The 26,816-nt window shown below is 47.5% G+C and overlaps 1 protein-coding gene and 1 pseudogene across 1 annotated transcript; one reads left to right on the forward strand and one right to left on the reverse strand.

Moving 5' to 3' along the window:
* Positions 1-3,939: 3,939 nt before the first annotated feature.
* LOC118611769 lies at positions 3,940-4,058 on the forward strand (annotated as a pseudogene).
* Positions 4,059-11,582: 7,524 nt separating this feature from the next.
* On the reverse strand, positions 11,583-19,703 carry LOC107512291 (CD177 antigen-like). Its single transcript, XM_016147680.2, is given in 9 exon segments — positions 11,583-12,034; positions 12,290-12,424; positions 12,561-12,746; positions 13,471-13,611; positions 17,705-17,818; positions 18,018-18,137; positions 18,855-19,040; positions 19,309-19,449; positions 19,524-19,703. Coding segments are annotated over 9 exon segments (1,377 nt in total). The 5' UTR covers positions 19,648-19,703; the 3' UTR covers positions 11,583-11,804.
* Between the last annotated feature and the right edge of the window lie 7,113 nt (positions 19,704-26,816).

The following is a 26,816-nucleotide window of genomic DNA, read 5'->3' on the forward strand; positions in this document are numbered from 1 at the left end:
CTCTCCATGTCTGTCGGCTGAGCTCTGGTTCAAAGCCTGTCCATGTGCTGCCTGACCATTGAGGCAGCCTCTATTCTCTGCCTGGGGGATATCCTGGGGTCACCTTGCCCTCCCCATGGGTAGTGCTGAGCAGGGAGTGGGGAGCTGCACAGGGACCCATGACAGAACATTGTAAGAAACGTGCTAGGTCCTGGCAATGTAAGAAATGTCCAAACCTGTGGAGAATTTTTAAGAGTTTATTTGAGCCAAACTTGCCCGGGAGCACGATCTCAAATGCTGAGGAGAATGGCATTTTGGCAGCTTATTTTATACATTCAAATCAAAGGAGTGGATGTAAGGGAGGCGCGTGAAAACCATTAAGGAGGCAAAAGAGAGCAAAGCAGGAAATCTCTGGGATTGGGGAAAAGGCACATGGAGAAACACACATCTCTTTACATTGGTGGGTACAAGATGGTTAATAATGACCATTTACAACATACAGAGATGGAATGTGGGGAACGAGATAACAAGGAGGCCCGAGGTCTTGTGTTCTTGTGCTGGAGGCTGTGCCTTCAGGGATCTGGAAAAGAAAATTACAGGTTGAAGGTGTGTTATCCCACATGCATGAGAAAATGACAGAGCTCACTTAAGGCAAAGAGCGACCTTTGCTAAGAAAGCTATAGGCCTGGGATGCGATTGCCTGCCATGACCTGACCAGTGAGGAATTTAGGATGAGACTGTCCTTGTGGTTTCTTTTGATCACTGAGCTTGTCAGGCCACGTGGCCCCTCTTAGCGTGACAGTTTTATTGCATAGCCCCTTTTTCGTTCACAGCCCCTGGAAGGAAGGACGGGACAGAGCAGCTGCTCCTGGGCCCCTAGAAAGAGCAGAGGGGACAGAGCAGGCACATAGGTGGGGCCCAGAAAGGTCTGTGGGATGGAAGTCAGCCTCCTTCACCTCCTTTACCAAGGCCAGATTCCCCTGTTAATTATCCGAGTGTTGTCTGTGTGACTCAATTTCGCCCCCTGGAGGGCATGAGGAAACATGCGGCCATGTCAGGAGCTGCACCAGGGATGCTGACCTGGGTCAGGAGGGTGCCAGCTGACCCCGAGCCCTGCCAGAGGTGGGCTCTGACCTCCAGGCTGAGGAGCTGGTCAGCCGGGACCCCGGTCACTTTGGGTCCAGGCCACCTGACCTCATCCTTGTGCAGGATGAGCCCAGATAGAGAACAGGAGTTTTCCAGAGGATTTCATGTCCAGTGTCAGGAGAACTGTTCCCCCAGGGGGATGTGCTGCTCAAGAGGAGCTCTCTGTCTCTGAGGTTTCAAAGGAAGCACCCCCTGTGGGGTCTCTTGAGGCTTTCCGGAGAGGGTGTCGGGCTAGGGAGTTGACCCCCAGAATGCCCTGTGCTTCCCCCAATCACAGCTTTGGGGTGTTGTATCCAAGTCATCTGTGTTGCAGTCTGTCATCTGCTCTATGCCTCTCGACAGAGCCCCGGAGCTGCTGCAGCTCCACGTGGAGACTCAGACAGGGAACCATGTTAGTTCTTTGTTAGGGGAGGGGAAGCCTCATGGGACCCTCAGGCCCTCCGAGATGATAGCCAACGCAGCTCCTGGGTTGTCCTTGTCCCATCCTGCGCCAGAAGTTCTCCTTGTTCTCCAGGACACAATGGTCTTCAGGGACCACAGCCAGGTTTCCCCATGGACCAAGGACCCTGAGGATTGAGAGTTGCCCCCAAACTTTCTTTGAGATCAGGGTGGGTTCCGTCCTTCTCTAGTGGCGACTCTACTTGGGGTGGGGAATCCAGACCAGGTCTCTGAGAAGAGGAAGGACACAGGCTCTTGCTCAGGAACCCTCAGGAAATGAGATGTCATTCCCAAGGTAGAGATGGGGAGGCTGAGGTTTTCTGAGAATAAATGAGGATTCATCTCCTCACTATTAAGAGGTCTCTGTCCCCCCTCATGACTCTGTGAGAGGTAAAAGATCCGTCCCTGGGACAGCCACGGACACTTAGTGGGCTCCTCCCATGCTGAAGCCAGTGCCCCCGTGTCTACAGGAAACATGCTCTGACTGCGGGTGTCACACGGGTGACAGGCTTCCATCGTGTGGTTCCCCTCATCTGTTTAATGAGTGTATACTGAGTGTCTGTGATGTGTCAGGCCATGGGTTGGGCCCTGGGATCTCCCGAGAGGACAAGACACATGTGAGCCCTGTGCTCATGGAGTTTACCTTGTAATAGAGAGACAACCACTCAGCAAAATCATGGACCTAAGGAGTTCATTATAATTGAGAGAAGGTCCGTGAAGGGACAGTGTCTGGTGCATCCACAGCGTGTGGTGGAGTCTCAGCTGATCTGGAGATCACAGAGAGCACTTCTGAAAAAGTGACCTCTTGGCTGAGACTTGAGGCATGAGTGGGATATGAGCGGCCATTCGCCCCCTGAAGGACAGAGGATGTGTGGAGGGAGGAGCTGCCAGCAGAGGACTGGCCTTTTAGAGGGCAGACACCAGGCTGGATGGAGAGAGTGAGGGAGTCCAGCAAGGACAACTTGGAGAGCGAGGAGGACTGTGGCCTGAGTGAATCTAGGGGAGAGTCAGACCCTCCTGGCTGTGGACCCTGCTGAGAGAGTTCAGCCACCCCCACCATCTACCTGAGCGGGGTGGGGAGGGGACAGCTCTAGGCTACGATTGGCTCTGCTGCCCTCTGGTGCACAGGAGGGATGTGCAAGAAAAAAATCTTGCTAGAGTTTTCTTTTTCTTTTTCTTTTTCCTTTTGGAGAGTCTTGTATTTTTTACTCGATTTACACTTTAAGCAATATTGCATATGTGCGTATACAATTTTAACAAATCTATTAAGTTATCATTTACGTATAATGAAGTTAACATATTGAAAGTACACAATTTATTATTAAGTTTGCCTTCTCCATGCACCAGAGAAGTTATTACAATGAAGATAATGAATATGTCCCTCACCCTCAGTCCCTTTGTGCCCTCTTGTCATCTCTTCATCCCACCCCTCCCCCACCTGAGTGTTCCCATGGAAACTCTCATCTGCCTTCTGTCCTTATAGTTTGCCTTTTCCAGAATTTTCAAAATTTGAATTATACGATACATAATTTTGGGTGGAGGTTGACTCCTTGACTCAACATGATTATTCTGAAATAATTCTATCTTTTTTATCCTTGGTTGTATTGCATTGTAGGGAGGCACTGACTTTGTTTATCCATTCATCCATTTATGGACATTTGTGTTGTTTCCAATTTTGAGGCTATTACAAGTCAACCTACCACAGACATTTGTGCAGAAGTCTTTCATTTAATGAAAGACATGTGCTTTCATTTATCTTGGGTCAAGTTCCACTTAGGAATGGAATAGAGGGATCACTTAGTAGGGACATGTTTCACTTTTTAAAGAAAGTGTTATCAGTGTTTTCCAAAGTGGTCATTACTTTACATTCTCACTAGCAGGCTATGAGAGTTCTGCTTGTTCCACATCCTAAGAAACATTTGGTATGGACAGTCTTTTTAATTTTCAGCTCTTCTAATGCATGTGATGTTGTATCTGTGTGTGGGGTTTCATTTCTGACTATTAAAGCTTTTCCATTTTTTAAATTTTAACTTAATTTTATTTTAGTCTGTTAACACAACAGGAGACCCACTCTCCTAAGCTGAGTCGTATTCCATTACATGTACTATATACCACGACTTCAACCATTTATCTGTTGGTAGACATTGAGGTTATTTCCAGGAATGTCCTCTGTATCTGTGAGTTTTTCATTTTGTTTGTTCTTTTTCTTCCTTTGAGATCCTAATTTCAATCCTTTTGGATAAATACTCAGAAATGAGATTGGCGTATCATATGGTAGTTCTATTTTAAGTTTTTCTGGGACGTGGTTCCATGGTGTAGCATTTAGCACATCTGCTTCATATGTGAGTTCGGGTCCCAGTGGAGCCACGGTCCATGGCCTACGGCCATGCCACCCTGAACAAGCCCAATCCCGTCTGATCTCAGAAACTAAGCAGAGTCAGGCCTGGTTAGTACCTGGAAGGGAGACCACCTAGGAAGACCAGATGCTGTAGGCATAAATAATAATAATAAATAAATAAAAGATGTTCTGAAGAATCTCCATACCGTTTTCCACAGTGTCTGCACCATTTCATACTCCCACCCACAGTGTGCCAGGCTTCTAGTTTCTTAGCATCCTCACCAACACCAGTCTCCACCCCCCCACCCCATAATAGGCATTCTAACAGATGTGAGTTGGTATCTCATTGTGATTTGGATTTGCATTTCCCTGTCGATCAGTGACATTGAGCATTTTCATATACCTGTTGGTCATTCGTATGTCTTACTTGAAGAAGTGTCTGTTGAAGATCTTTAGCTTATTTTAAATTCAGGTTATTGGTTTTTTTAACTGTTGGATTGTAGGAGTTCCTTATGTATTTTGGGTACTTATTGAATACCTGGTTTGGAAATAGTTTCTCTCATTCTGCAGGTTGCCTTTTCGTTCTATTGATTGTTTCTTTTGCTGTGCAGACGGGTTTTTTATTTTTTTAAGTTTAATGTTTTTTAAGCTTACCGTAGTCCCACTTGTTCATTTTTGTTTTTGTTGCCCGTGTTTTTGGCGTCATATCCATGAAATCATTGCTAAAACCAATGTCGTGAAGCTTTCGCCCTATGTTTTTTCTAGGGGTTTTACAGTTTGGAGTCTAACCTTTAATTCCTTAATCCATTCTGAGTTGATTTATGCGATTTAAGATGAGGATGCAATTTCATTCTTTTCATATGTATATCCAGCTCTTTCAACATCACTTGAAGAGACTCTCCTTTCCCACTGTGTATATTGGGCAGCCTTGTCGAAGATCTGTTGACCAAAAATGCATGAATTGATTTCTGGGCTCTCTATTCTATTCCATTGATTTCTATGTCTGTCTTCGCTGATACCATACTGTTTCGATTACTATAATTTTGTAATATATAGTCACACATCACGTAACGATGTTTTGGTCAACAATGGACCGCATATATGACAGTGGTCCCATAATATTAAAATGGAGCAGAAACTTCCTATCACCTAGTGATGTCTGAGCCATTGCAATATCACACTGCAATGTATTACTCTCATGTTTGTGCTGGTTCTGGTGTAAACAAACTACTGTGCTGCCACTTGTATAAAAGTACAGCACATACAATTATGTATCCTACATAATACTTGATAATAATAAATGACTATGTTACTATTATATGTTTACTATTCTATACTCTTTAAAAAAAATTTTTATGGTGACATTGATAAATGAAATCCAATAAGTTTCAACGGTACACTTTTAATAGTAAGGCATATATATATGTATGTAATATATATATATATATATATACATACACATATATTTATGCACTGTGTGTGCACCTCCCATAGATTTCTTTCTGTCACCACATATTTGACCCCTTTTACCCTATCTCCTTCCCTTCTCCCCCCTTCTTCCTTTCCTCTAGTAACCACTAGTTTATTGTCCATGATCATGAGTCTCTGTTTGTCTCTGTTTGTGTGTTACTTTAAGTTTCTATCACACATATAAGTGATATCGTGTGATTTTCTACTTTTCCTGTCTGGCTTATTTCACTTAGCATGATTATCTCGAGGTCCATTCATGTTGTCGTAAATGGTAGTATTTCTTCTCTTCTTATGGCTGAGTAATATTCCACTGTACATGTGTACCACAGCTTCTTTAGCCAATCATCTATCATAGGACACTTTGGTTGCTTCCATGTCCTGGTCACTGTGAATAATGCTGCTATGAACATCGGTATGCAAATGTCTTTTCGGATATGAGTTTTCAAGTCTTCATGGTAACTATCCAGTAGAGGGATTGCTGGATCACATAGAGATCAAGTCTTAGTTTTTGGAAGAACCTCCATACTGTTTTCCATAATGTCTGTACCAATTTGCAGTTCCACCATCAGTGTATGAGGGTTCCTTTTTCTCCACATCCTCTCCAACGCTAGTCTAACAGGTGTGAGATGATATCTCATTGTGGTTTTGATCTGCATTTCCCTAATAGCTAGTGATGTTGAGCATCTTTTCAAACGTTATGCTATACTTTTTATCATTATTTTAGAGGGTAAGCTTTCTAATCATAAAAAACAAAGTCTGCTGTAAAATACTATGCCATGTTACGCTGGTGGCAGTCTCATACATCTTGTGTTTACTGCATCTCACGGTTGCATCATTTTCTCTTGAGCTTGATTTAATATCATGTTGTTCTACAGATTTAACCTGAGGGTACATTGTGCATAAAGTCTCCAATAGTGTACAGTCATGTCTTAGGCCTTCACATTCACACCACTCACTCACTGACTCACCCAGAGCAACTTCCAGTCCTGCAAGTGCCATTCATGGTAAGTTTGCTATACAAGTGGATCATTTTTTCTTTTATACCATATTTTTACTATCGCTTTTCTATGTTTAGATAAGTTTAAATACACAAATACTTACCATTGTGTTACAATAGTGTCTACAATATGCAGTGCAGTTACATACAGTACAGGCTTGTAGCCTGAGAGCCATGGGCTATATCGTAAGCCTAGGTGTGTAGTAGGCTGTGTCATCGAGGTGTGTGTGAGCACACTCTGTGATGTTCGCACAAAGATGAAATCGCTTAATGGCACATTTCTCAGAAAGTATCCTCATTATTAAATGACGCATGACTATAGTTTGAAATTAGGAAGTGTGATGCCTCTAGCTTTGTTCTTTCTGGAGATTGATTTATCTGGTCTTTTGAGGTTTCATACTAATTTTAAGATGTTTCTATATTTCTATGAAAAATGCCATTAGAAGTTTTAAATATAGTCCCACTTGTTTTTGTTGCCTAATCCGAAAACTCATCTCCAAGAATGCTCCGAAGCAGCTTACTGCCTATGTTTTTTCCTAGGAGTTTTATGGTTTCAGGTCTTAAGTGCAAGTCTTCAACCAATTTCAAGTTGATTTTTGTGTATCATGTAGGATGGTGGTCCAGTTTCATTCTTTTGCATGTGTCTGTCCATTTTTCACAACACAATTTATTGAAGAGATTGTCCCTTCCTAATGGCATATTCTTGGTTCCATCATCATAAATTAATTGGCCATATATGTGTTGGTTTATTTCTAGGTTCTCTGTTCTGTTCCATTGATCTATGTGTCTGCTTTTATGACAATACCATAGAGTTTTGATTACTATAGCTTTGTAATATATTTTTAAATCAGTATAATACATCTGACTTCCTTCTTCTTGCCCAAGTTTGTTTTGGCTATTCAGGGTATTTTGTGGTCTCATATGAATTTTAGAGCTCTTTTTCTATTTCTGTGGAAAATGCCATTGGCATCCGATAGGGATTACATTGAATCTACAGATCACTTTGAGTAATATAAATATTTTAACAATATTAATTCTTCTGATCCATGGAAAAGCAAGATATCTTTTCATTTATTCATGTGTTGTTCCATTTCTCTAATCAGGTTTCTATAGTTTCGAGTATACAGATCTTTCACCTCCTTGGTTAAATTTATTTAACATACTTCTCAAAGGGACAGAGGAAGAATGTAAAAAAACACCTTTCCTAAATAAAATGCAATGAAAGAAAGGGGAATCTCTTTCCCTTGTTGCACCCCCCAAAATTATTTAGTTTTCCTTTCTAATTTGTACCCACCCTTACAGTTGTTACTCCAGGAAAGAAATGTCATATACTTCAAAACTCGTCCAAGGAGCACCTGGCAGGTTTAGCAAGGAAAGGGGAGTAAAAGATTAATTTTTTTTCAATAAAATTCAATACGGTTTTAGGGGTTGTATATTATGGGGTAGAGAGCTAATGCAGAGGAGAGATTTAAGGCTGGCAGGACAGAGGCTGCCTCACCCACAGTTACCCTAAGAAGCACCACCTGTGGGGGTGAATGGCTGCTTGGAAATGGCTACTTTAGGTTCTCTGAAGTTCAAGTCTGCAGTGCAAATCACAGAGGTTTAGGTTCTGGGTCCAGTCTTTACCTGGTCAGGGTTGGGGATTAATTGTGAGAAGATATTTTGGGTCAGGGTGGGGTCAGAGTTAAGGAGCTGTCTGATTCTGAGATCAGATTCCAAAGTCAGTGTCCAGATGGGAGAGGCTGATCTTCAGAACTTGTAAACCTGTACTTCACTCCGTCTCTTTCTACTTCTTTTATCTCCACCATTCTGTAGCTACTTTTCTCTTGCTCCTGTTTTTTATTTCTCTCTCTCCCTCTTCCGCTCTTTCCTCCTGTTTTTTTTTCTTAACCTTAACTTTGCAACTCATTAGCTGAATGTAAACAGCTTTAAAAAGTGCTTCTTCATTGACCGAAATTGACTTTCGATCCAACATGAATAATTTAGAAATGAAATGATCATAAGCTAGTTTAAGTTTCTACAAATAAATAATCAAAATCTAAATTCCAATGCTTTTTTTATGCTAGAGTTACCCACAGTTGATTTTTCTTTTTCTTTTTCTTTCTTTCTTTTTTTTTTTGCAATTGGTCAGTCACTTGCAATCGATTTTTTAAATCTTATAACCTGGTTTCACAAATACAATTGGGCAAAAACCTTACTCCCTGTAAGAAGACATCAGACTTGACTAAGCCTCACACTATCTTAAAGAAGTAAAATCATGTGTCTATAAATGTGGATACACTTTCCTATCAAGTAGTAGGAACGGTAAATGATAGGCCATGTAAGAATTAACTATACATTATAAAAAGATAAATGCTTGAAATTGACCCTAGTCATCTCCAACCAAAATATTCCTGTTGGAAATTTGTAAAATATGCTTTTAAATAACTCTTGGGTGATTATGTTTAGAAATTAAGGACAGCCACAGTGTCTATGTTTTAAACTCAGCATATTTTACATGGCACAATAGGACAATCACTATGCAGAACTCAGGTTCTGGACTTTTGGAGAAAACCCGTGCCTCCTTCTGCACGCAGGGATCTGACATTTGAAAGCAGCTTCTGGTTTGTTATTGGGTCCCAGTAGAATCTAGATACTGGGTGCACTAGACTAAATATTTTTGTCTTCCCAGATTTTGTATGTTGAAACCCTAACCCCAGTGCAAACGTGTTTGGAGCTGGGATCTTGGAAAGTTGATTAGGTAGGTCATGAGAGTGACACCTTTTGAATCGGATTAGTGCTTTTATTAGTCAGTTTTCTAGAGAAACTGAATCAATAGAAAGATGAATAGAATGGAATGGAATGGAATGGAATGGAATGGAATGGAATGGAATGGAATGGAATGGAATAGAATGGAATAGAATAGAATAGAATAGAATAGAATAGAATAGAATAGAATAGAATAGAATAGATTTATTATGAGAAATTGGTTCAAGATTATGGTGGCTAAGAAGTCACATGATATTTGTCTACAAGCTGGAGGCCTGAGGAAGCTGGTACGGGTGGTGCCAGACTAAACTTCAGGTCCTAGAACCAGGGACACCCATAGTGTAAGTTCCGGTCTCAGATTGAAGTCTGGGGAACATGAGGGCTGATGTCTCACCTCAAACAGGGAGCGAATCCTTCCTTTCTCCACCCTTTTGCTCTAATCAGGCCCTGAAAGATTCAGAAGGAGCACACACAAGGTGGCAGCGTTATCACACCGATCCAGATGCTATTCTCCTCTGGAAACCCCCTCACAGAAACACCCAGAGATTACACATTTTACCAGATACCCGGGTATCCCTTGGCACAGTAAAGTTGCACATAAGACTAACCATCACAGTGACTTGTATAAAGAAGCCAGAGCTGCTTAGTTCTCTGTCAGCCATGTGAGGACACAATGAGAGGTCTGCAGACCAGAAGAGAGCTCTCACCAGAACCCAATCATGCAAGCACCGCGAACTAGGACTTCCAGATTCCAAAACTAGAAGAAATAAATTTATGTTTTTGTTAAGCCATGTTATTTTGTTATAAAATTCCAAATAGACAAAAACACTTGGCTACAATGAAAGGACATTGTGACCTGAACTGTACATCACACTGGGTGCTGTCTGGGACACTAAAATGTGACATTTAGCCTGTATAGCAGCATCCATCATCCATGGAAAAGGTGTATATGAATTCAGACTCAAGCAGCAATGCAGGACAGAGGCAAATGCCCCGGTGCGGGGTCAGACACACATCACACGTGCTCCTACTGCCGTGCCCTCCGCCCAAACCTATGGGCTCATGGGGATTCCAAGTGATCTGCTCTCAGAGGAGGGAACGTGCAGACCAGGCTTAGGTTAGTGTGGGTGAGGGATCCCATCACAGTTCTACACATGTGGAAGCCACACCTGTGCCCTGGCCATCTAGTGCTCCTCATGCTGCCGAAACATGCAATGAAGAGGATTGCTCTGCTCATTGCTGGACAGAACCTGACTGCCAGAAGGAGGACGAGTGGCCGGCTCAAGAAGGACTATGTTTGGAAGCCAGGAGATTTCCTGGGGGTACATCTTGTTTCATTGGCCAGTGGCTCTGGGGAGGGGAAAACCACAGACACTCAGTAGAGACAAGACCATGAAACACTCGCTTCCCTTAAGAATGAAGCTTTGCATCCCAAAACAATCGTCCAGAGGAGGCATTGGCAGGTAGTGAGAGAATATGGGACTGGCGGTGGAAGAAGGCAGTGCTGGCTGCCACCAGTACACCCCACACCTCCACAGAGAGTTCTACATCATCTCCCCTTTCTTCCTCTCCCTGGGGCATGTGAAGAAATGGCCCTCCAGGCACTGTGGGAGTGTGACTTTGTCGTCATTAGCATACCATGTTACTGTGAGAAAGTGAGCGATAGGAACTGTGTCTTCTGTATTGAAGGTCTGATTTCCATCTGGACAAAGGAAAGTGGTAGATATGAGGAGACACGGGGTGAGCTATGTGGACACTGCTTCTTTATCCAGATTCATTCTCTCCCTTTCTCTTCCAAACCCCCACCCCGGCTTTCTGTGCAGATCTATAAAGACTGTGTCAATGGGATCTCCTGCCTTCCAGCTGGTGCAGTCAGTGGGGAGCCCCAACCTGAGAGCAGAGAGGGCTGACAATGAGTGAGGCTGAAGGACTCATTGCCCAGCTCCCTCCATACTGGGTAACTGTGGTCTGGACTGAAGACTCAGCCTGAGATCCTATTTCACTGAGCTCCTGTCAGTCAGCCTTCTCTTAACCCCGCCTCATCTCAGATTCTAGCATTGGTCATGGCTTTTCCTGAGCCTTCCAGGCCTAGGATGGCAACAGCAGACCCTGCGGCACCAGCCTCAGGAAACTGTGCATACCCTCTTGTTTGTCCATTCACACAAAGCCTTATGCCAAGTAACTCAAGTGAAGTGAGTCCTCGTCTGCTCTGGGAGCCTGACTCCTAAGTCAGAAGCCTCAGTGGTCGAAGTGCACCTTCACCTCCCAGGTCATGGCGATGCCCAAACACCTTTGACTGCAGCACCCTGAAGGCTCCGCTATCATCCAAGCTGGACCAGAGACGTGCAGCTGATCAGTGAAGGACCGGCCTTAGATGGTGACTCCCTCACTGGACTCCCTTCCTCCCCATGCCAGGCCCTTTCCCCCTCCTGCACCCCCCCCTAGAGAAATTAAAACACTGGGAGAAACAAATGATGTCTTTATTTATCAGACACATGTGGCCCCTGCTTTAATGTTCATGCTCCTACAGGGCAAGGTGAGCTGCTCCCAGGCCCTTCCTTATGTTGTTATCAGGCCACAAAGCGTGTGGCGCGCAGCTCTCTGAGAAGTCATGGAGACGATGGGACACTAACTCAGTGTCTGGTTATAAGGCCAGAGGGAGGGTTGGGTATAGGGGATGAGCAGAGGCTAAGAGTCATGGGGAAATGGAGTCAGCAGTAAGGGTACCCCATACCAAAGGGCTAAGGATAGTCCCAGCCCCACCACCCAAGCCAGTATGGGGGGTCGGGGAGCTCCAGCCAGGAAAGGAGGCTCATCAACATACTCAGATGCAGACAACTCCCCAATATTCAGGGTACGGTTCAGCAAGGAAGGTTGAGCCATGCAGCCCAGAATGAAAATTGTGTTTAACAGTCCACCTAAAGAATGATAATTGAATCGTAGAGTGGTCTCAAAATAGTGCACACTTAAACCCTATGACCCAGGAATCCCAAACCTTACCTCTCCTCCCTCAGCTGACCCATGATCAGCCTCTTAGGTCCCTTCTCCCTGAGATCTGGAAATCTGGGTCCCCAGTCATCTTAACCCTCAAGCCCTAGAGTCGGTGCCTTCAGCACCTCCTCACTGCAGGACCCGTGAATCTTCATCCTTTAGACCTGGCCTTCAGCACTCACCTCCACTGAGTTGAAGGGCACCCCTGTAACAATGAGTACTACCCTTAGGGCAGGTGACATTTTCAGAGTCATCAGCATAAAATCCATAGACTTTCACCAAGACGGGACACTGGAGGTCTCCCAGGGCCTGAAAACCTGGGAGGTAGAGAGAGGGTCAGGGGGTGTGGCTATGCTCCCAGCTGTAGCACCTTCATGATCCTCAGAGTCTCTGAGCATCTATCTCTTCATGTACCTGGTCCCCACCCTCTTCTGGCCCTCCGGGTTCCCATACCTGGACGAGGGAGGGAGTCCAACAGCACCCTGGTACTGCTGGCATTGTTGCATCCGTCAGAGGAACAGAAATGGGCATAGGAGGCGATAAAAACTCCAGGGGGCTCCGAGTGGATGGAGATATTCTTGGAATCCTGTGTCTTGGCTTTGCTGCAGCCTTTGCTGCCCACTATGAGGGATTTGGGTCCTGAGGGTGAGAGAGTAAAAGCTGGGCTCAGGGAGGGGAGACTCCAAAGGAGGCAGGAACCAGCCAGTCCCCATGCTCAGCAGGCAGAGGGAGAAGGCGGGTTCTCTGAGTGCAAGAGCACAGGATGTGGCTGGTAGGGGAAGCGTGGGGCATGAGCCTGGGTCCCCCTCGCAGCTCTGCCACCTCACAGTTCTTGCTCAAATGTCACCTTCTCAGGAGAGCTTCCCCTGATCTCCCATTCTCAAATTACAACTTTCCTCCACTCTCTCTCTCTCTCCTTTCTCTGTGGAATTCCTCTCCTAGCCTTTATCTTTATATCCATATCCTGCTCTTTTTTCTTTTGTTTCTTTTGTCTTGTTTTGTTTTGTTTTGTTTATCTATTGCCCCACTAGCAGGTAAAAGTGTACGAGGCAGGCAGAAGCTATGGGATCTACAGAGCCCGGCACACAATGAACCTTGAACAAAGGCATCCCATCGATTCAGCTCTGGGCATGGACCAGCACATACCTCCTCATACCTACACAGCAAACTAGGTAACATTAGGCCTTCACTTTGACCCCACTCACTTTCAGAAGGTGAAAACGAGGTGCAGAAAGAGAAAGAGCTGGGTTTACAACTTAAAGTGAGGGTTGGTGGGGGCACCGGGCAAGAAACTCAGGGGACAGGAAGGCAGGAGACCCAGGACCCCATGCAGGCGTCCCACGCTCTTGGGCAGCACACGCACCTACATCTATAAGCAGAAGTATCTCCTGACACACCTCATTCTAAACGCATGTCACGTTCTTGGACCCATTCCATTGGATGGGTTTCACGACCAGGTATGGTTGAATCTCATTAAAGGCGCTCTGTTGACAGGTCCGAAAAGCTGGGGAGAAGTAACGATGAGGGTAGTGTAAGCAAGGAAAGGGCCACATCTATCGCTCCAGGTCTTGTGCTTGAGAAGGTGAGCACGGTCTTGAGTCACACTCCAGGAGGCGTGGATACAGCCCCTGAGTCTCGGGTTAGGAAGGAGCCTTTGCAGTCTGAGCCCATCCGATTCTTTCTGCTTCTGCTCCAACATCTGCAGAGAGCTTTCTCCACAGCCACTGAGTGAGGCTGTGGGGTGAGCCAAATGGAGGGCGATTCCTTAGCCTGAGCCAGCCTCTACTTCCTGCCTTAACCTCAATGTCCTCCTCTAGTAAGTAGGAGGCCACAGTGACACCCTATCTCAGTTTGACTGAAAATCATGATGTTCCAAACAAAACTACACCAGAGCCTAGTGTGTACCGAGCACTTCCTACGTGCCTGACTGTGGTGATGTCTTCCGTGGGAAGTCCATTTCAGCCTCCCATGGGGCGCCCTCATCTGGGTTACCACAGTTCTTCCCACGCCCCCCAAAGGCGGTGATGTTATTCTTCCACTTTCCAATTTCCAGATGGGAAACAGAGGCAGAGTGGTTCTAAAGCAGCTTGCCCAGTGTACCCTTGCTGGTAATTAGTAGAGCCAAGCTCCTTGGGGTGAGTGAGGCCGGGAGACAGTGATCGAGGACCATCCTCAGCTACCTTGGCCTCTGGGTGCTCGGGAGTCCAGAGGGAAACCAGAAGCCTAGACCTGCTCCAAAGGCCATTACGTGACCAGCGGCGATGTGTCGCATGATGCAGACGCTCCCAGCTGATGACCCAGCAGCACTCACTGTGTCATCTTCACGGCAGCCCCCGGAGGAGGACGGCTCATTCCCTTCTTGACACAGCACGGCCCCTGGCTCCTGCCACCCTCCTCCTGGCCTGATCCCGCTCGCCCCACGCCCACCTTCCCCGTCTTAGTCATGGCAGCTCCTATCTTGCAGTCGCTCAAGAGGAGAACATTGCTGTCACCCTTAACAGTTCTCTACGTGTTGCACTCCGTGTGGTACCCATCAGGAAATCCTGTTGGCTTAAGCTGCAAAGCATCTCCAGAACCTGACCACTGCTCACCACCTCTGCTGCCCCAGCTAGGTCCAGGACCCCCCGAGCCCTGCCTGCTTCCTCCTGAGTCTCCCTGTACATGCGTCCCCACCCCACATCCTTCTTACTCAAGGCTCCACCCAGTGGCCCGAAGGATCCTCATAAAAGGTAAGGTGATTCATGTCATTCCTCTGCTCAGAAGACTCCAATAACTGTCCATCCCACTCAGAATAAAACTCAGTCTTTAAAATGGCCTCGAGGCACTGAGTGAACTGGCCTGCCCCTGCCTCTCTGCCCACATGTCCTGTTCTGCTCTCCTTTGACCGCACTGCTGGAGCCGCACTGGCCTCCAAACTCTTACTGGAACACAGCACGCAGCAGGCACACGCCCACCCCAAAATCTGCATGTGCTCCTCGCACCCCACTGCCTGGAAACATCCCCTCCCCTTCGAATCTAGTGAAAGGGGCTCAAAGGGATGGTCACCCTCCAAAGCCGGTTCGGAAGCCGGTTCGGGGACAGAGACCAGATGGGAGCCAACACCTCAGATTCAGATGCTAAGTGGTTAAGTACTGTGCCCTCCCTGACTGTGGACCACGGCCCCATTCCTTAGGGTGCAGCCAAGGCCCTTCCCCCTGCAGCCCTTGGTTCTCCTTCCACGAGCTCCTGCCAGGGCCTGTGTGGGGCAGTCTGTGCTCTGCCATCTCCCAGCCCCATGCCTTCACAGGAGCTGTCCCTCTCCCCGGAACGCCTTCTCGCTCCATGACGTCTTGTTATACCCCAGCTTCTGACGCCTGGTCTTGCTGATGCTCAAGAAATATTTGGCAAACTGCTGGACTGCCATGAACCAGGGAAGGCGAAGGCGTCCAGGCAGCTTTGACTCCGGGGCTGACAGCTAGTGGAATAGATTCTGTATCAGGACTATTCATCTGGGGCGTAGAAGCTGTGTTAAAGGGCAGATGCGTGGTCTGTGCAGCATCAGTGCATGGTACGTGGTGGAGTGTGTACGTGTGGGTGTGTGAGGTATGCATATGATATGATATGTTTGAATGGGGTGTGTCGTGTTTGTGTGGCGTGTGTGTGATGCATATGCTATGTGCTTATGTGCAGGTGTGGACATGTGTTCTGTGTGCCTATGATTTGTTTGTGTGTGGTGTATGTGGCACGTGAGGTGTGATGAGTTGTTGTGTGCTCTGTGTGGTGTACGAGGTTTCTGGTGGTTGTGGTGCGTGTCGGGTGTTAGGTGGCCCGTGTGTGGCATGTGATGTGCGGTGTGTATGTGGCATGGTGAGTGCAGTTTGTCAGTGGTGTGTGTTGTGTGCTGTGTGTCAATGTGGTATGGTGTGTGGCCTGAGTTATTACGATTTGTTTCTGAAACACCCTCTGGATTATGAATATGACCTAGTCCCAGAGTTGAGGGCCAGACAATTAAACGGCAGGAATGAAATGGGGAGTCTCAGACAGTCTCTCCCTGCTCAGCACCCTCCCATCGCCCCCGCCCTCGGGAGAAAGACCGACCCCTCTCTGGCTTTGCAGCTACTGGACCACCAGCAGGCCTCCCTACCCCTTCCTTGCTTCCTCTCCAATACCCATTCCCGAGACATCCAGGTCATTCCCTGTCTCCTGGCCCCGCACCACAGCTCCTTCTGCTCAGACTGGCTCTCCCGGGGTCACCCACACGCACCTTGTCCGTCTGGAAAACTTGGAATCACCCCCGTCCCAGCTGCGCTGCATCTTCTTGACAAGCTCTCCTCAGGCAGAGCCAAGGGTCGCTGCTTGAAAACGTCCGGCTCAGTCCCGACCCCAGGCCTTTGCGAGGCTGTTTTCTCTGCCTGTTAGGGTCCTTTTCCTCTTCTACTAATGTGCTGCAGGTTGTCTTTAGGACTTAGCTCACAGGTAACCTCCTCCGTGAAGCCCTCCCTGATACCTGCCCCAAGACATCGGAAACTCCCTTCTCTAGGCTTCCCAACCACCCTCTACCACAGCCCTGTGACCATCTGTGATGTCGCTGCTCCTCATCCTGGAGGCCCTTTAGGGCAGGGACGAGGTCTGAGCCCTCTGGGGTCTCCACGGGAGGTCTTGGAATCCTTCACAGACTAACATCCCCTCCTGAGCCAGCCCTTTTGTGGCAGCGACATCCAGGCCCTGCCCTCAAGGTTCCCAGTCTAGCCAGACAGGTCCGGGCACAGAGACGATGTTTGGTGAATTCACTCAAATTCCTCCTTGAAGCTTTAGGGGGAGGGTGTGAGGGGTAGTTGAGGAAACCAAGGCTCGGGCAGGGAGGCTCCCCCTGCTCTCCTGAGCCCCAGTCCTGTCCCTGCCACAGAGGTACTCCAGGCTCAGACCGTGCGAGCCGCACTCAGTAGGACTTGGCTCACAGGTAATCTCCTCCCTGTGCCCCCCTGGGCTCTTGCTTTCCCTATCACACCCAAAGCACCTTGATTTTCTCTCTGACCTTTCCTATGCAGTATGGGCACTGGGAGCTCCAGAAGAATGTCTGAGAGTCGGGTGAGGGGGGTGCAGGTGGTCAAGGGAAAGTGGGAGACCCAGGACTACCCAAGGTGAAGAGTGTAAAGAAATAGCTATGAAAGCAGGCAGTCACTCCCAGCACGAGAGCCCGTGGATGCCCCCGCACTCATGGCCGCCCCCAACGGATAAAGCAAAATACAAGGCGGCCAGCCCTCCCTGCCCCTCTGACCTTCCCGTACTCCCTCCCATCAACACAGACTGCGCCAACTAACTGGCCAGTCCTGGAGTCACTTAAAATACCCACCAGTGGGTTCCTGTCCTATACATCTGTCCCCTGGACCATGCCCTGTTTCTCTCCTTCAGCTGGACAATCTTACAGGCAGCCTTACCATGAAGCACCTACTGGGACAATCTGTCTCCTTCACATGCTGAGTGACTAACGGACTTCTACATTACTTATGGGTGCTGGCACTGGTGGGCCGTGTTTGAATGTCTGACTTTCACGAGAGTCATCGTGCCTCAGGGCTGCAGGGCAGGTCACAGCCTGGTCTTTCGGGTGTGGGACTCACCATCATCACAGTTCTCGGTCAAAGACAGGGGTCCAATTTCCTTGGTTCTATTAAGCAGATTGCAGGCTGCTTCGGGCATGCATCCCTGTACTCTCAGCTTAGTGTCGATGCCAACTGTGGATAGGAAGTAAGGCAGAGGGAGAGAAGGAGAGAAGCAGAGACCGCCGCTGGGACCACCCAGCCTTGGGAAGCCCGGCCCACCCTCCTCCAGGTCCCAGGCCTCAGCAACCCTCTCTCCCCAGAAGCTCAGATCTTGGTCCTCAGACCCTCCCTGCCTTCAGTGGCCCGAGGGGAATACGATGTCTCAGCTCACCTCCCCGGAGCTGGAGGACCCCCTTGTAGCAATGCGTGTGCCCGGCAGGGCATGTCAGCTTTTGTTCAGAGTCACAGCCTTCTTCAGACAAGCAGACTGGGCACTGCACAGACCCTGGGACTGGGTACACAAGAGAGGAAGGAAGGCCTGAGCCGCTCACGCTCAGATCAGGTGCCGTCTACCTGCCTCACCTTTCCTGGTCCCCAGAATCAAGCTTCTCAGTCTCCCCAGATGTGCCCTGCTTAGTTCCTCTCACATAGGTCTGGGGTATAGGAAATTAGGGTCGTGTGGCTACGTTGGGAGGAAAGGAGCATGAGGTCTGTGGAGGGGCACTGGGGACTGAGACCGGAGGGGTGGCCTGGAAGGAACCAGGGCAGATTTCAACCACGGCTCGCACTACAGGGTCCAAGCAAACAAGATGACCCTGAGTACAGAGCAACATACAACATCACCCCAAACCCTATTTACGATACACACAAGGACAGTGGAAATTTACAGGCCAATTTTCCTTCGTGAAGAAAATACCAGAATCTGTTTAAAACAGGTGAACCAAACCTAACACACGAAAAACCAAGCAAGCCCAACTTAGGACCATTGCAGAGTCTGAGGTAGGGGGTCAGACATCAGAAGGTGTGTCCAGTTCACTGCTCCAGGACCGTTAGAAGATACTGCCCTGAGAAGGAGTTGGAGGGGCTGTCCTGGACATTGTGGGCAGGCTGGGTGTTGGGAGTGGGAGGGGAATCTAAATGAACAGTCCCTCTGTGCTCATCTCGACCCCCTTGGCCTTGTAGCTCCCATCTCCCCCACATCCCTTTCCTCTCCCTCCTCCCTCTGCACCTGGGGTGGGGCGTGGATCCCAGAAGGGGAGGCTCGTGGATAGGTCATTGCAGCGGTCCTCCCTGCGGCACACTTTTGTGTAGGAGATGATGGAGAGGCCAGGGCCTGCCCTGTGCTGGGTGACTTGGACCTCTTGATCTTTCTTGTAGGTACAGCCCTTGATGAGCAATAGATATACTTGGGGTCCTGGACAGAGAAAGGGAGACAGGCTGGGGTGAGTAGCGGGACACCAGGGTCCTGGTTGGTCTGTGTTGTAGTTGGGGTGAGAGGCTGGAGAAGAGACGACTGGGAACCTGAGGGGTTGCTCTTGCTGAGGAGGGGACTGCTCCAGGAATGAGGGGAGCATGTCTTCTGAGTCCCAACACAGGATGCAGGCAGGACAGTGTAGGGGGAGGGATATCTCTGCACAGGAGAGCGTGGGAGTCAGGTTTGGGGACTGCAGGCTCCTTCTCACCATTCTCAATGAATATCATCGTGTCTAGGCAACCCCAGCCATCTTCACAGGTCGCCTCACTAGCCGTCCACTGCAAGGGTAGTTGTGATGCATCCACCACTGACTCCAGAGTGCCCGACTGACAAATCAAGGCCTCCACCCCTGAGATGGGAACAGTAAACCCATTTAGCCCGTCCTCCAGGGAGATTCCCACCCACGCTGGGGTCTTCACTCACGAGGCAGCACGAAGGCGATGCCCAGGAGGGCTGGCAGCAAGGCCGGGCACATGGTCAGGGCAGGTAGAACTCTCTCCCTCCTGCTCTTTCTGCCAGGAAACTGAGGCTTTTTATAAGCCAGCATCACCAGAGGCAGCCCAGGAAATGGGTGGAGAGAGGAGGGCCTTGGGAAAGGAGGCTTGGGCCCACCCACAGAGTCTCAAAACTTTAGAGTACCCTTAGTTTCCCATCCTCTCTCAGACCAGGAGTCCAGGCCTCTACCCCACCTCCTCCCCCAGACTAGGGCTTAAACGCCCAGATCTCTCAACATTTAAAAACAGAGGCATCTTTATCTAACCTCCGCTGTCTAAATCTCCAACCTTTTTTTCTCCTGAGACCAGTCTTGTAGGTTCCCAATCCCAGTCTGTTGCAGAGTATTTGGGAACACTGTTTCCTCATCTCTCATGTCAATCTGGCCACCTTCTGGCCCCAGGTGGGGAAATGGCCCAATTGCCTGTGAGGACATTGCTGGGTGTGTCTTGGCCAATCCCCATGGTTTTTCTAAACTAACGCCTGCCCCTACAGATATCTACTTCTCTTTTCTTTGACTTTCGTTCCCATATTGCTTTTTATTCTCTTTTTTGCTACCTTTCCTCATGCTTTCTCTTCTGTTCTCGCCCCTCCCAGCACAACATAGGTCTAGAGTCTCCACTTCCTGCCACCCAGGAAGGAGCTGAGGTATAGCAGGAGGAGAGGATGCCAGTGGATACTGAATATATATTGAAGAAGTAGGCTTATTCCCTGACAAAGCAAAGTTTCTATGCTAGAAACAGATGGGAACAATAGTGTGCTAGAAAACCAGCTTTTTAGAAAAACAAACAAACAAAGACAGCATAAAGAATCCTAGCCCCAGAATGTTGGCCTACATCCTCCCGGTGAATTTTAAGCCACCAAATATTTTACAATCAGCTTTTGCAGGCGTGTACAAACCAGCCCGCCAGGTAGGACGGAGACAGGACAGGCTGGGTAAGGGGCATCTGTGAGAGACTGCAGGCTGCAAAGGGCGAAAAGACAGGGTGAGAACGATGGCAGAGGAGAAGGAGGAGTGAATCTGTAACTCACGATGCCATCTTTATTTTCTTGCGTTCTCTTTTCTCTCTGGTTTCTTTGTTGGTTTCACATTTGCCGCACAGGTAGAGATGTGCCTCTCTGCTCTCCCACCGTGTCTACACTCTTACTTAGCATAGTGTGGGGGCTCCACAGATATTTATTGATTGAATAAATGAATAAATAAGTGAATGAATGAATGATTACATGGAGAGTGAAAGATGGCCACAGAGCTATCGCTGCATTTATATAGGTTGTGCACTGCTGAAACTCCGCCCCCTCCAACAATTCACCATGCACCTGATGGCACCCTGCTTTGATTGAGCGGATAGCTTAGTGAGAGAGATAGACATTATACAAATATGTGCATACAAAAAAGTTTTAGATGGTGCTACTTGCTGGGCAGGAGTTGTGAAACTAAGGGACTGAACTGGATCAGGGAGGGCCTCCCTGAGGAGGTGACCTTTGAGCTGAGAGCAGAGTGAGAAAAGAGCTCTCTCTGGAAGGACATATGGGACGAGCGTTCCAGGCAGAGGGGAGAGTTGGGGCAAAGGCCCTGAGGTGGGAACAAGCTTGGCTTATGTAAGGATTAGAATGCAAGCAGGTGCTGGACTGGAGTGGGTAAGATCGAGAGTGATAAGAGATAGGAGGAGAAAGACTAGCAAGGGCCCAGCCATATAGGACTAAGTCAAAGTATCAAGGCAGCCATCCTGGGAGTCCTGCATATTTCAAGCAGCAAATGCCAAGACTGGGCATGGAGCTGTTTAGCAGAAAGTCTGGCAGTCCTTGATGAGAAACTCTGTCGGCTAGCAGGCCTGATTCTGGTACTCCTCAATTGTGGAGCCTTGGTCATTCACTTGCCTTCTCTGAGCTTCATCTTCCTCTCTGTAAGGCTGATGTAATGATTCCCTGCACCTCATGGCCTGTATCACATGTAACCCAAAGTAGATTCTCCACAAATGATGAAAATAGTTAGCATTGTGAGGCCTTACTCTGTTCCAAGCCCTGGCACCAAGTTCTTTGTATATTTCCACTCATCAAACCATGACAACCACAAAGGGGATCCTATTAACCTTCCAGTTTTGTAGGTAAAAAGGCTAAGCCCAGAGGTATCAAATAACTTGTCCAAGGTCACATAATGCAGCAGAGATAACTGCTCATCAAAGACCTATGTTCCCTTCAGGATGTAGAGATCTTTCCGAGCGGTGACTGCCCAGACCATGGACTATGTTTCCCAGCCCCTCTCTCCTTGAAGTGGACCCTATGACTAGCTCCCAACAATGGAATGTGGGCAGAAATGGCTGCTGCCACTTCTGAGCCTGAGTGGTTAAGAAACAGGAATGTCTTCTTCCCTCACCTATGCGGCCGTCAAAGGTGACCTTGGAGCCACATGTAGAAGATGGCAGGGCCTGCATCAGCCCAAGTCCCCAAAAGTGTGAGGAGAGCAGAGCACGCCTCCCTCCCAAAAAATACTCCACCAAGTAGACATGATGCAAGCGAGAAATAAATGTTACGATATTAAACATCGGATATTTGTTGGATGTATCTGTCCCAATTACTAGAATTTCTAACACACACACAGCTGTGAAATGCCTTCCCTTGGGAGGGACTCCCGGAAGCAGGGCCTGAGACAGGACTGCTTCATCAAGTGCTTTCCTAAGGGAGCATTCTCTGGTGAAGGGAAGAGAGAGAAGTAGGTAGGGGAGGGCAGAAAGACTAAGGAAGGTGGTCTCTAGGCTGGGAACACACTTTAGTTTGATCCCTCATGTTGCGCCACAGAATTGAATCCACCACGACCACCCTTTTGCACTCTCCTTCCCTTCAGCTATGGGGCAAGCTCTGCCTCGAAGCTGAGGGAGTGAAGGGTGTGTGGTTAGGGGCTCTCCCTGGTGGTGGGGAGGGGCAATTCTCCAGAGAAGGAGCACCCGTAAGATATTGTCAGCCCACACCAGCTTCGCAAGGGCATCTGGGCGAGACACAACACATCGCTCCAGTGCTAGAGACAGATTTGAGCCCAAGGGCTGGCTCCGGACCACAACACAGCGCATGGGGATCAGAAGATTTCTACAAATACCAATTTCATAACAGGAAGAGAAATCCTAGCAACAATAAACACTATCATATATAATTGGTGCTGTAGGGAGCCATCATTGAGAGCTCTAGGGTGTTCGCCCACAGCACTGCCGGCTCTGGGTCCTTTCTTTTTCCTTTCCTTTCCTCTCCTTTTCCTCCCTTTCCTCTCTTTTTAGGCACAACAACAGTAATTCTTTGCTCCCCATATGAAGAGGATCCAGAAGCCGAAAGAGAGGCAGAAAGTTGCCTCTTAGTCACACGGTAGCCGGGCGAGGATCATTTGTGGGCCCTGAGTGCACGGCTTGGCTGGCTCATTCTGCTTTCCCCTTATTGATTGGCCAGTGGGTCCGCCAGGTGTGAGGAGCCTGGGTGATGCCAGAATTTGCTACAGAGACTGACCTATAAACGACAAAGCCAGCCCTTGGCTTTCATGTGGGGCTGCCTCTGTATGTATCACCAGCAACTACACTTTTTACCTCTGAGATTTCCTTAATGCAATGAAGAACAATACTTCCCCTCTGGGTTACCCCAGGTCCAGCCTCTAATCTCCCTACGCAGTGGCAGAGGCCCCACAAGTGGCCCAGTGCCCACAAAGACTGTGGAAGGTTTAGGAGGTCTGTTTTCTGTTTTTAAAATTTTTTAAACCAACCAAAAAACTACATATCATGTGACTCCATTCTATGAAATATCCAGAATAAGTTAACCCACGGAAACATAATTCAGATTGGCGGTTTCTACGGCTTAGGGAATAGAAGAATGGGATGCAAACTCTTAATGGACGTAAGGTTTTATTGAGGGTGATGAAAATGTTTTAGAACTGGACAGAGAAGGTATTTGCGCAAGATGGTGGCAGCACTAAGTGCCACCGAATAGTTCACTTCAAAATGATTAGCTTTATGTTATGTGAATTCCACCTCATGAGGAAAACGAACTAAGTGAAAGAAGCCAGAACCCCCCCCCCAAAAAAAGAACATACTCTATAACTCTGTTTACATAAAATTCTGGAAAATGCAAATTTATCTATACTGACAGAGAGATGCGTGTTTGCCTGAAGACTGTGGGGTGCGGTGGGTCCAGGGGGAGGGATGACACAGACACATGAGAAACTTGTGGGGGGAATGGATACACATGGGGTGCGTGTGCACGTCAACACTCAGCAGATTGTGCACCTTTAAATATGTGTGGTTTATGTCTGTCACTTATGTTTCCGTCAAGCTGTGATCAAAGCGTGATATCATGCACTGTTTGTGTCATCAGGAGAGAATATTGTCTATCACTACTGTGTCCAAGTGGGCGGATCCTGGATGTGTGCCCACAGGAATGCAAGGATGATAATGGCTGGCCTTTATTTAGCACTCGCTGCGTACTGGGCACTTCAGGCATAGTTGCTCATTTAGCTCACCCAGATGCATCAGTTGGACTCATTTACATCACTCAACTCCTGGCCTTTGCGTGTGCTGCGTTCTTTGCCTAGAATGCTTATTCCTTTCCCCTCGTGAGCTCTAAGTTAACCAGGAGTCATTCTCTAATAAATGCCCTTCTTCAGGGACATCTTCCCTGGTCCTTCGGTCTAGGTCAGAATCCCCGTTATGTGAGGTCGTCATGCTCCATATTTCACCTTTCAACCATTACACCTGTGCAATTTCTTTACTCATTTATTAAAAAAAAACAACCAAGTGCTGACCATGTGCCTGTCACTGGTCTAAGCACTGGAGATGCAGCCATGAAACAGAACAGACACGGATCCCAGCCCTCACAGCCCCGCTGTGCTGGCAGAGGACTCACACGGCAACCCAGATGGCAACCACGACGATGTGTTACACAGTCTATCAGAATGAAGCTGTTTTTTCTTTATTTTTTTTCATTTCAATTTAAAAGATAGTGGTCAGAGAAATCCTCACTGAAAATGCAACATATGAGCAAATACGAGAAGGAGGTGAAGCAGTGGGCTCTCCGGAGTGGCAAGGAGGCAGCAAACAGGGCTCGGATGAGAGCTGAAGTTAGAGAGGGAGTGGCCAGGCGATGAGGGCCTCCAAGCCACATAGTGGATATGGCTTGACTCTGAGTGAACTTCAGAGTTGCTGGAGGGTTTAGAGAAGGGGAGGGATTGGTGCAATCAGCATTTCCTTGGGATCCCTGCGGCTGCCGTTGGGTTGAGGTCCAGGAGCCCAGTGAGGAGAGGAACAGTCATTCAAGTGACAAGTGATGGAGGCTGGACCAGTGTGGGAAGAAGGGGTCAGTTTCTGGATTTGTTCTGCATGTAGAGTCAAGAGAATCTGCCAAAGGATTGGACGTCGGGTGTGAAAGAACAAGAAGAGTTGGGAAAACCAAGGTGCACGCCCCCCAGGCAGGAAAGACTCTGGAGGAGCACACTGAGATCAGAAATTTGGTTGGGATCAAGGATCTTAAGGCAGCTTGAAGTGTCTTTTAGATATTAACTGTGAATTGTATAGGTGGACATCAGCAACAAGGTTCAATTTGTCTCTCTCATTCACTGCTATGCCCCAGAGTCCAGGGCAACAAACGCCTGGTGGGTACGTAGTAGGAGTCCATTACACATTTCCAAAATCAACAGATGAACAAGACATGAACAATCAAAAGTTCCTGGACACACATACACAATATTTTTTATCAAGTAAAAAAATATAGAGACTCACAAAGTTACCATGACTTCAGGGACCCTTCTAAACCCATCTGTTTTTGTATATCACATCAGACCTTTCCTGAGGATTTCTGTATTCATTTTTGGAATTAAATTAACTTAAGCATGAAAGTGTTTCAATAATATTGAAACCGAGTGGGCATCCCTCTGAGAGACCCCCGCCCCCCGCCACCTCGTCACCATCTGCTCAACAACAGAAGTGTCACTTGAGTCTTTCTCATAGGCCACAAGCTTGTCAGGTACTAATTAAAATTAGGGACATGTGAAAACACAACAAAGGGACCAATTAATCAGTAAGTAACAATAGCTTAAACATTAATCTGAGGACTCCCAATTCTTCCTTAACAGCTATGGACAATATCATACACACCTCTGGAGTTGCATTTCAGGAACTAAGACTGCCACCAGAGGGATGCTGTGGACAGCAAAGCATGGAATATTTTCATTAGCACATTCAAACGTACCTTCTAGGTTTTCGGTAATAAGTCAAGAGTAGTTACATTTTGATGTAACAATGTTTCGGTATTTTGTCTTGTTTGGTAATGATTTATATAATCGATGAATTGAATGAAAAGATTAGGCATACTCAGGTTTAGCTTTTAGTTAGGCTTGTTAAACTAGCCCTCTTAAAGAGTCCCAGCTCGGATGTGAAGGGCATCACAGTTGCCATCGCAAAATATGCCTTTTGAGATACTAATTTTCAGCTGGTTACTGGGAAACAAAAGGTTCAGAAAACCCCCTTCAACCCTCCCCCCTCCTTAAACACCTGGAAGAAATTTCGATGAAAGACCAGCTCCAGGAGGGCAGTTCCCATGGAGATGTCCATCAAACACTTATGTACCAAACACTTGCTTTGTCATCTCCATGCAAGTGGCTTTCCTCCCTTTTAAAGCCTCAAACCCCATCCGGCTCTTCTCCTTAGCTTTAGAATGGCATAGAAACCTCAACTACCCGATAGTTCTTTGGGTCTCCATTTTTGTTGCTGGCTGTCATGATTTCTAGTTAAAGATTAGGAAAGAATGCAGATGTGTCTGGGAGCCTGGAAACCTACCTGTAAAACAGGCTTCAGGCAATATATTGCTCGAGATAAGAGAAGAATGTAGCTTGCTAAGCACAAGATGGAGAGATCTGTTTTTCTGCTCTTAAGGTGACATCACTGAAACAACCCCAAGATGGATTGCAGAACTTCAGGTTGTCTACAAACAGGAAGACCTCTCAAACCCAGTAACAAAGACCCCAGACAAGATGACAGGAGAACACCAGGGGAGAAATAAAATCAGATTAAGAAAATCATGGAAACATACATCATCACTGACCAATCCTCACAGCCCACAACCTCGAATTCCTGCCCATCATTTTTTCCTTCTTTTTCCTCAAAAGATCCTGAATGTAAACCAATGAGGAATTTGATCTTTGAGCATAAGCTGCCTATTCATCTTTTACTGGTACCTTCAAAATATATGCTTTATTTC

Source organism: Rousettus aegyptiacus, unplaced genomic scaffold, assembly GCF_014176215.1.
Source record: "Rousettus aegyptiacus isolate mRouAeg1 unplaced genomic scaffold, mRouAeg1.p scaffold_m13_p_14, whole genome shotgun sequence".
In the NCBI taxonomy this organism is placed as follows: Eukaryota; Metazoa; Chordata; class Mammalia; order Chiroptera; family Pteropodidae; genus Rousettus; species Rousettus aegyptiacus.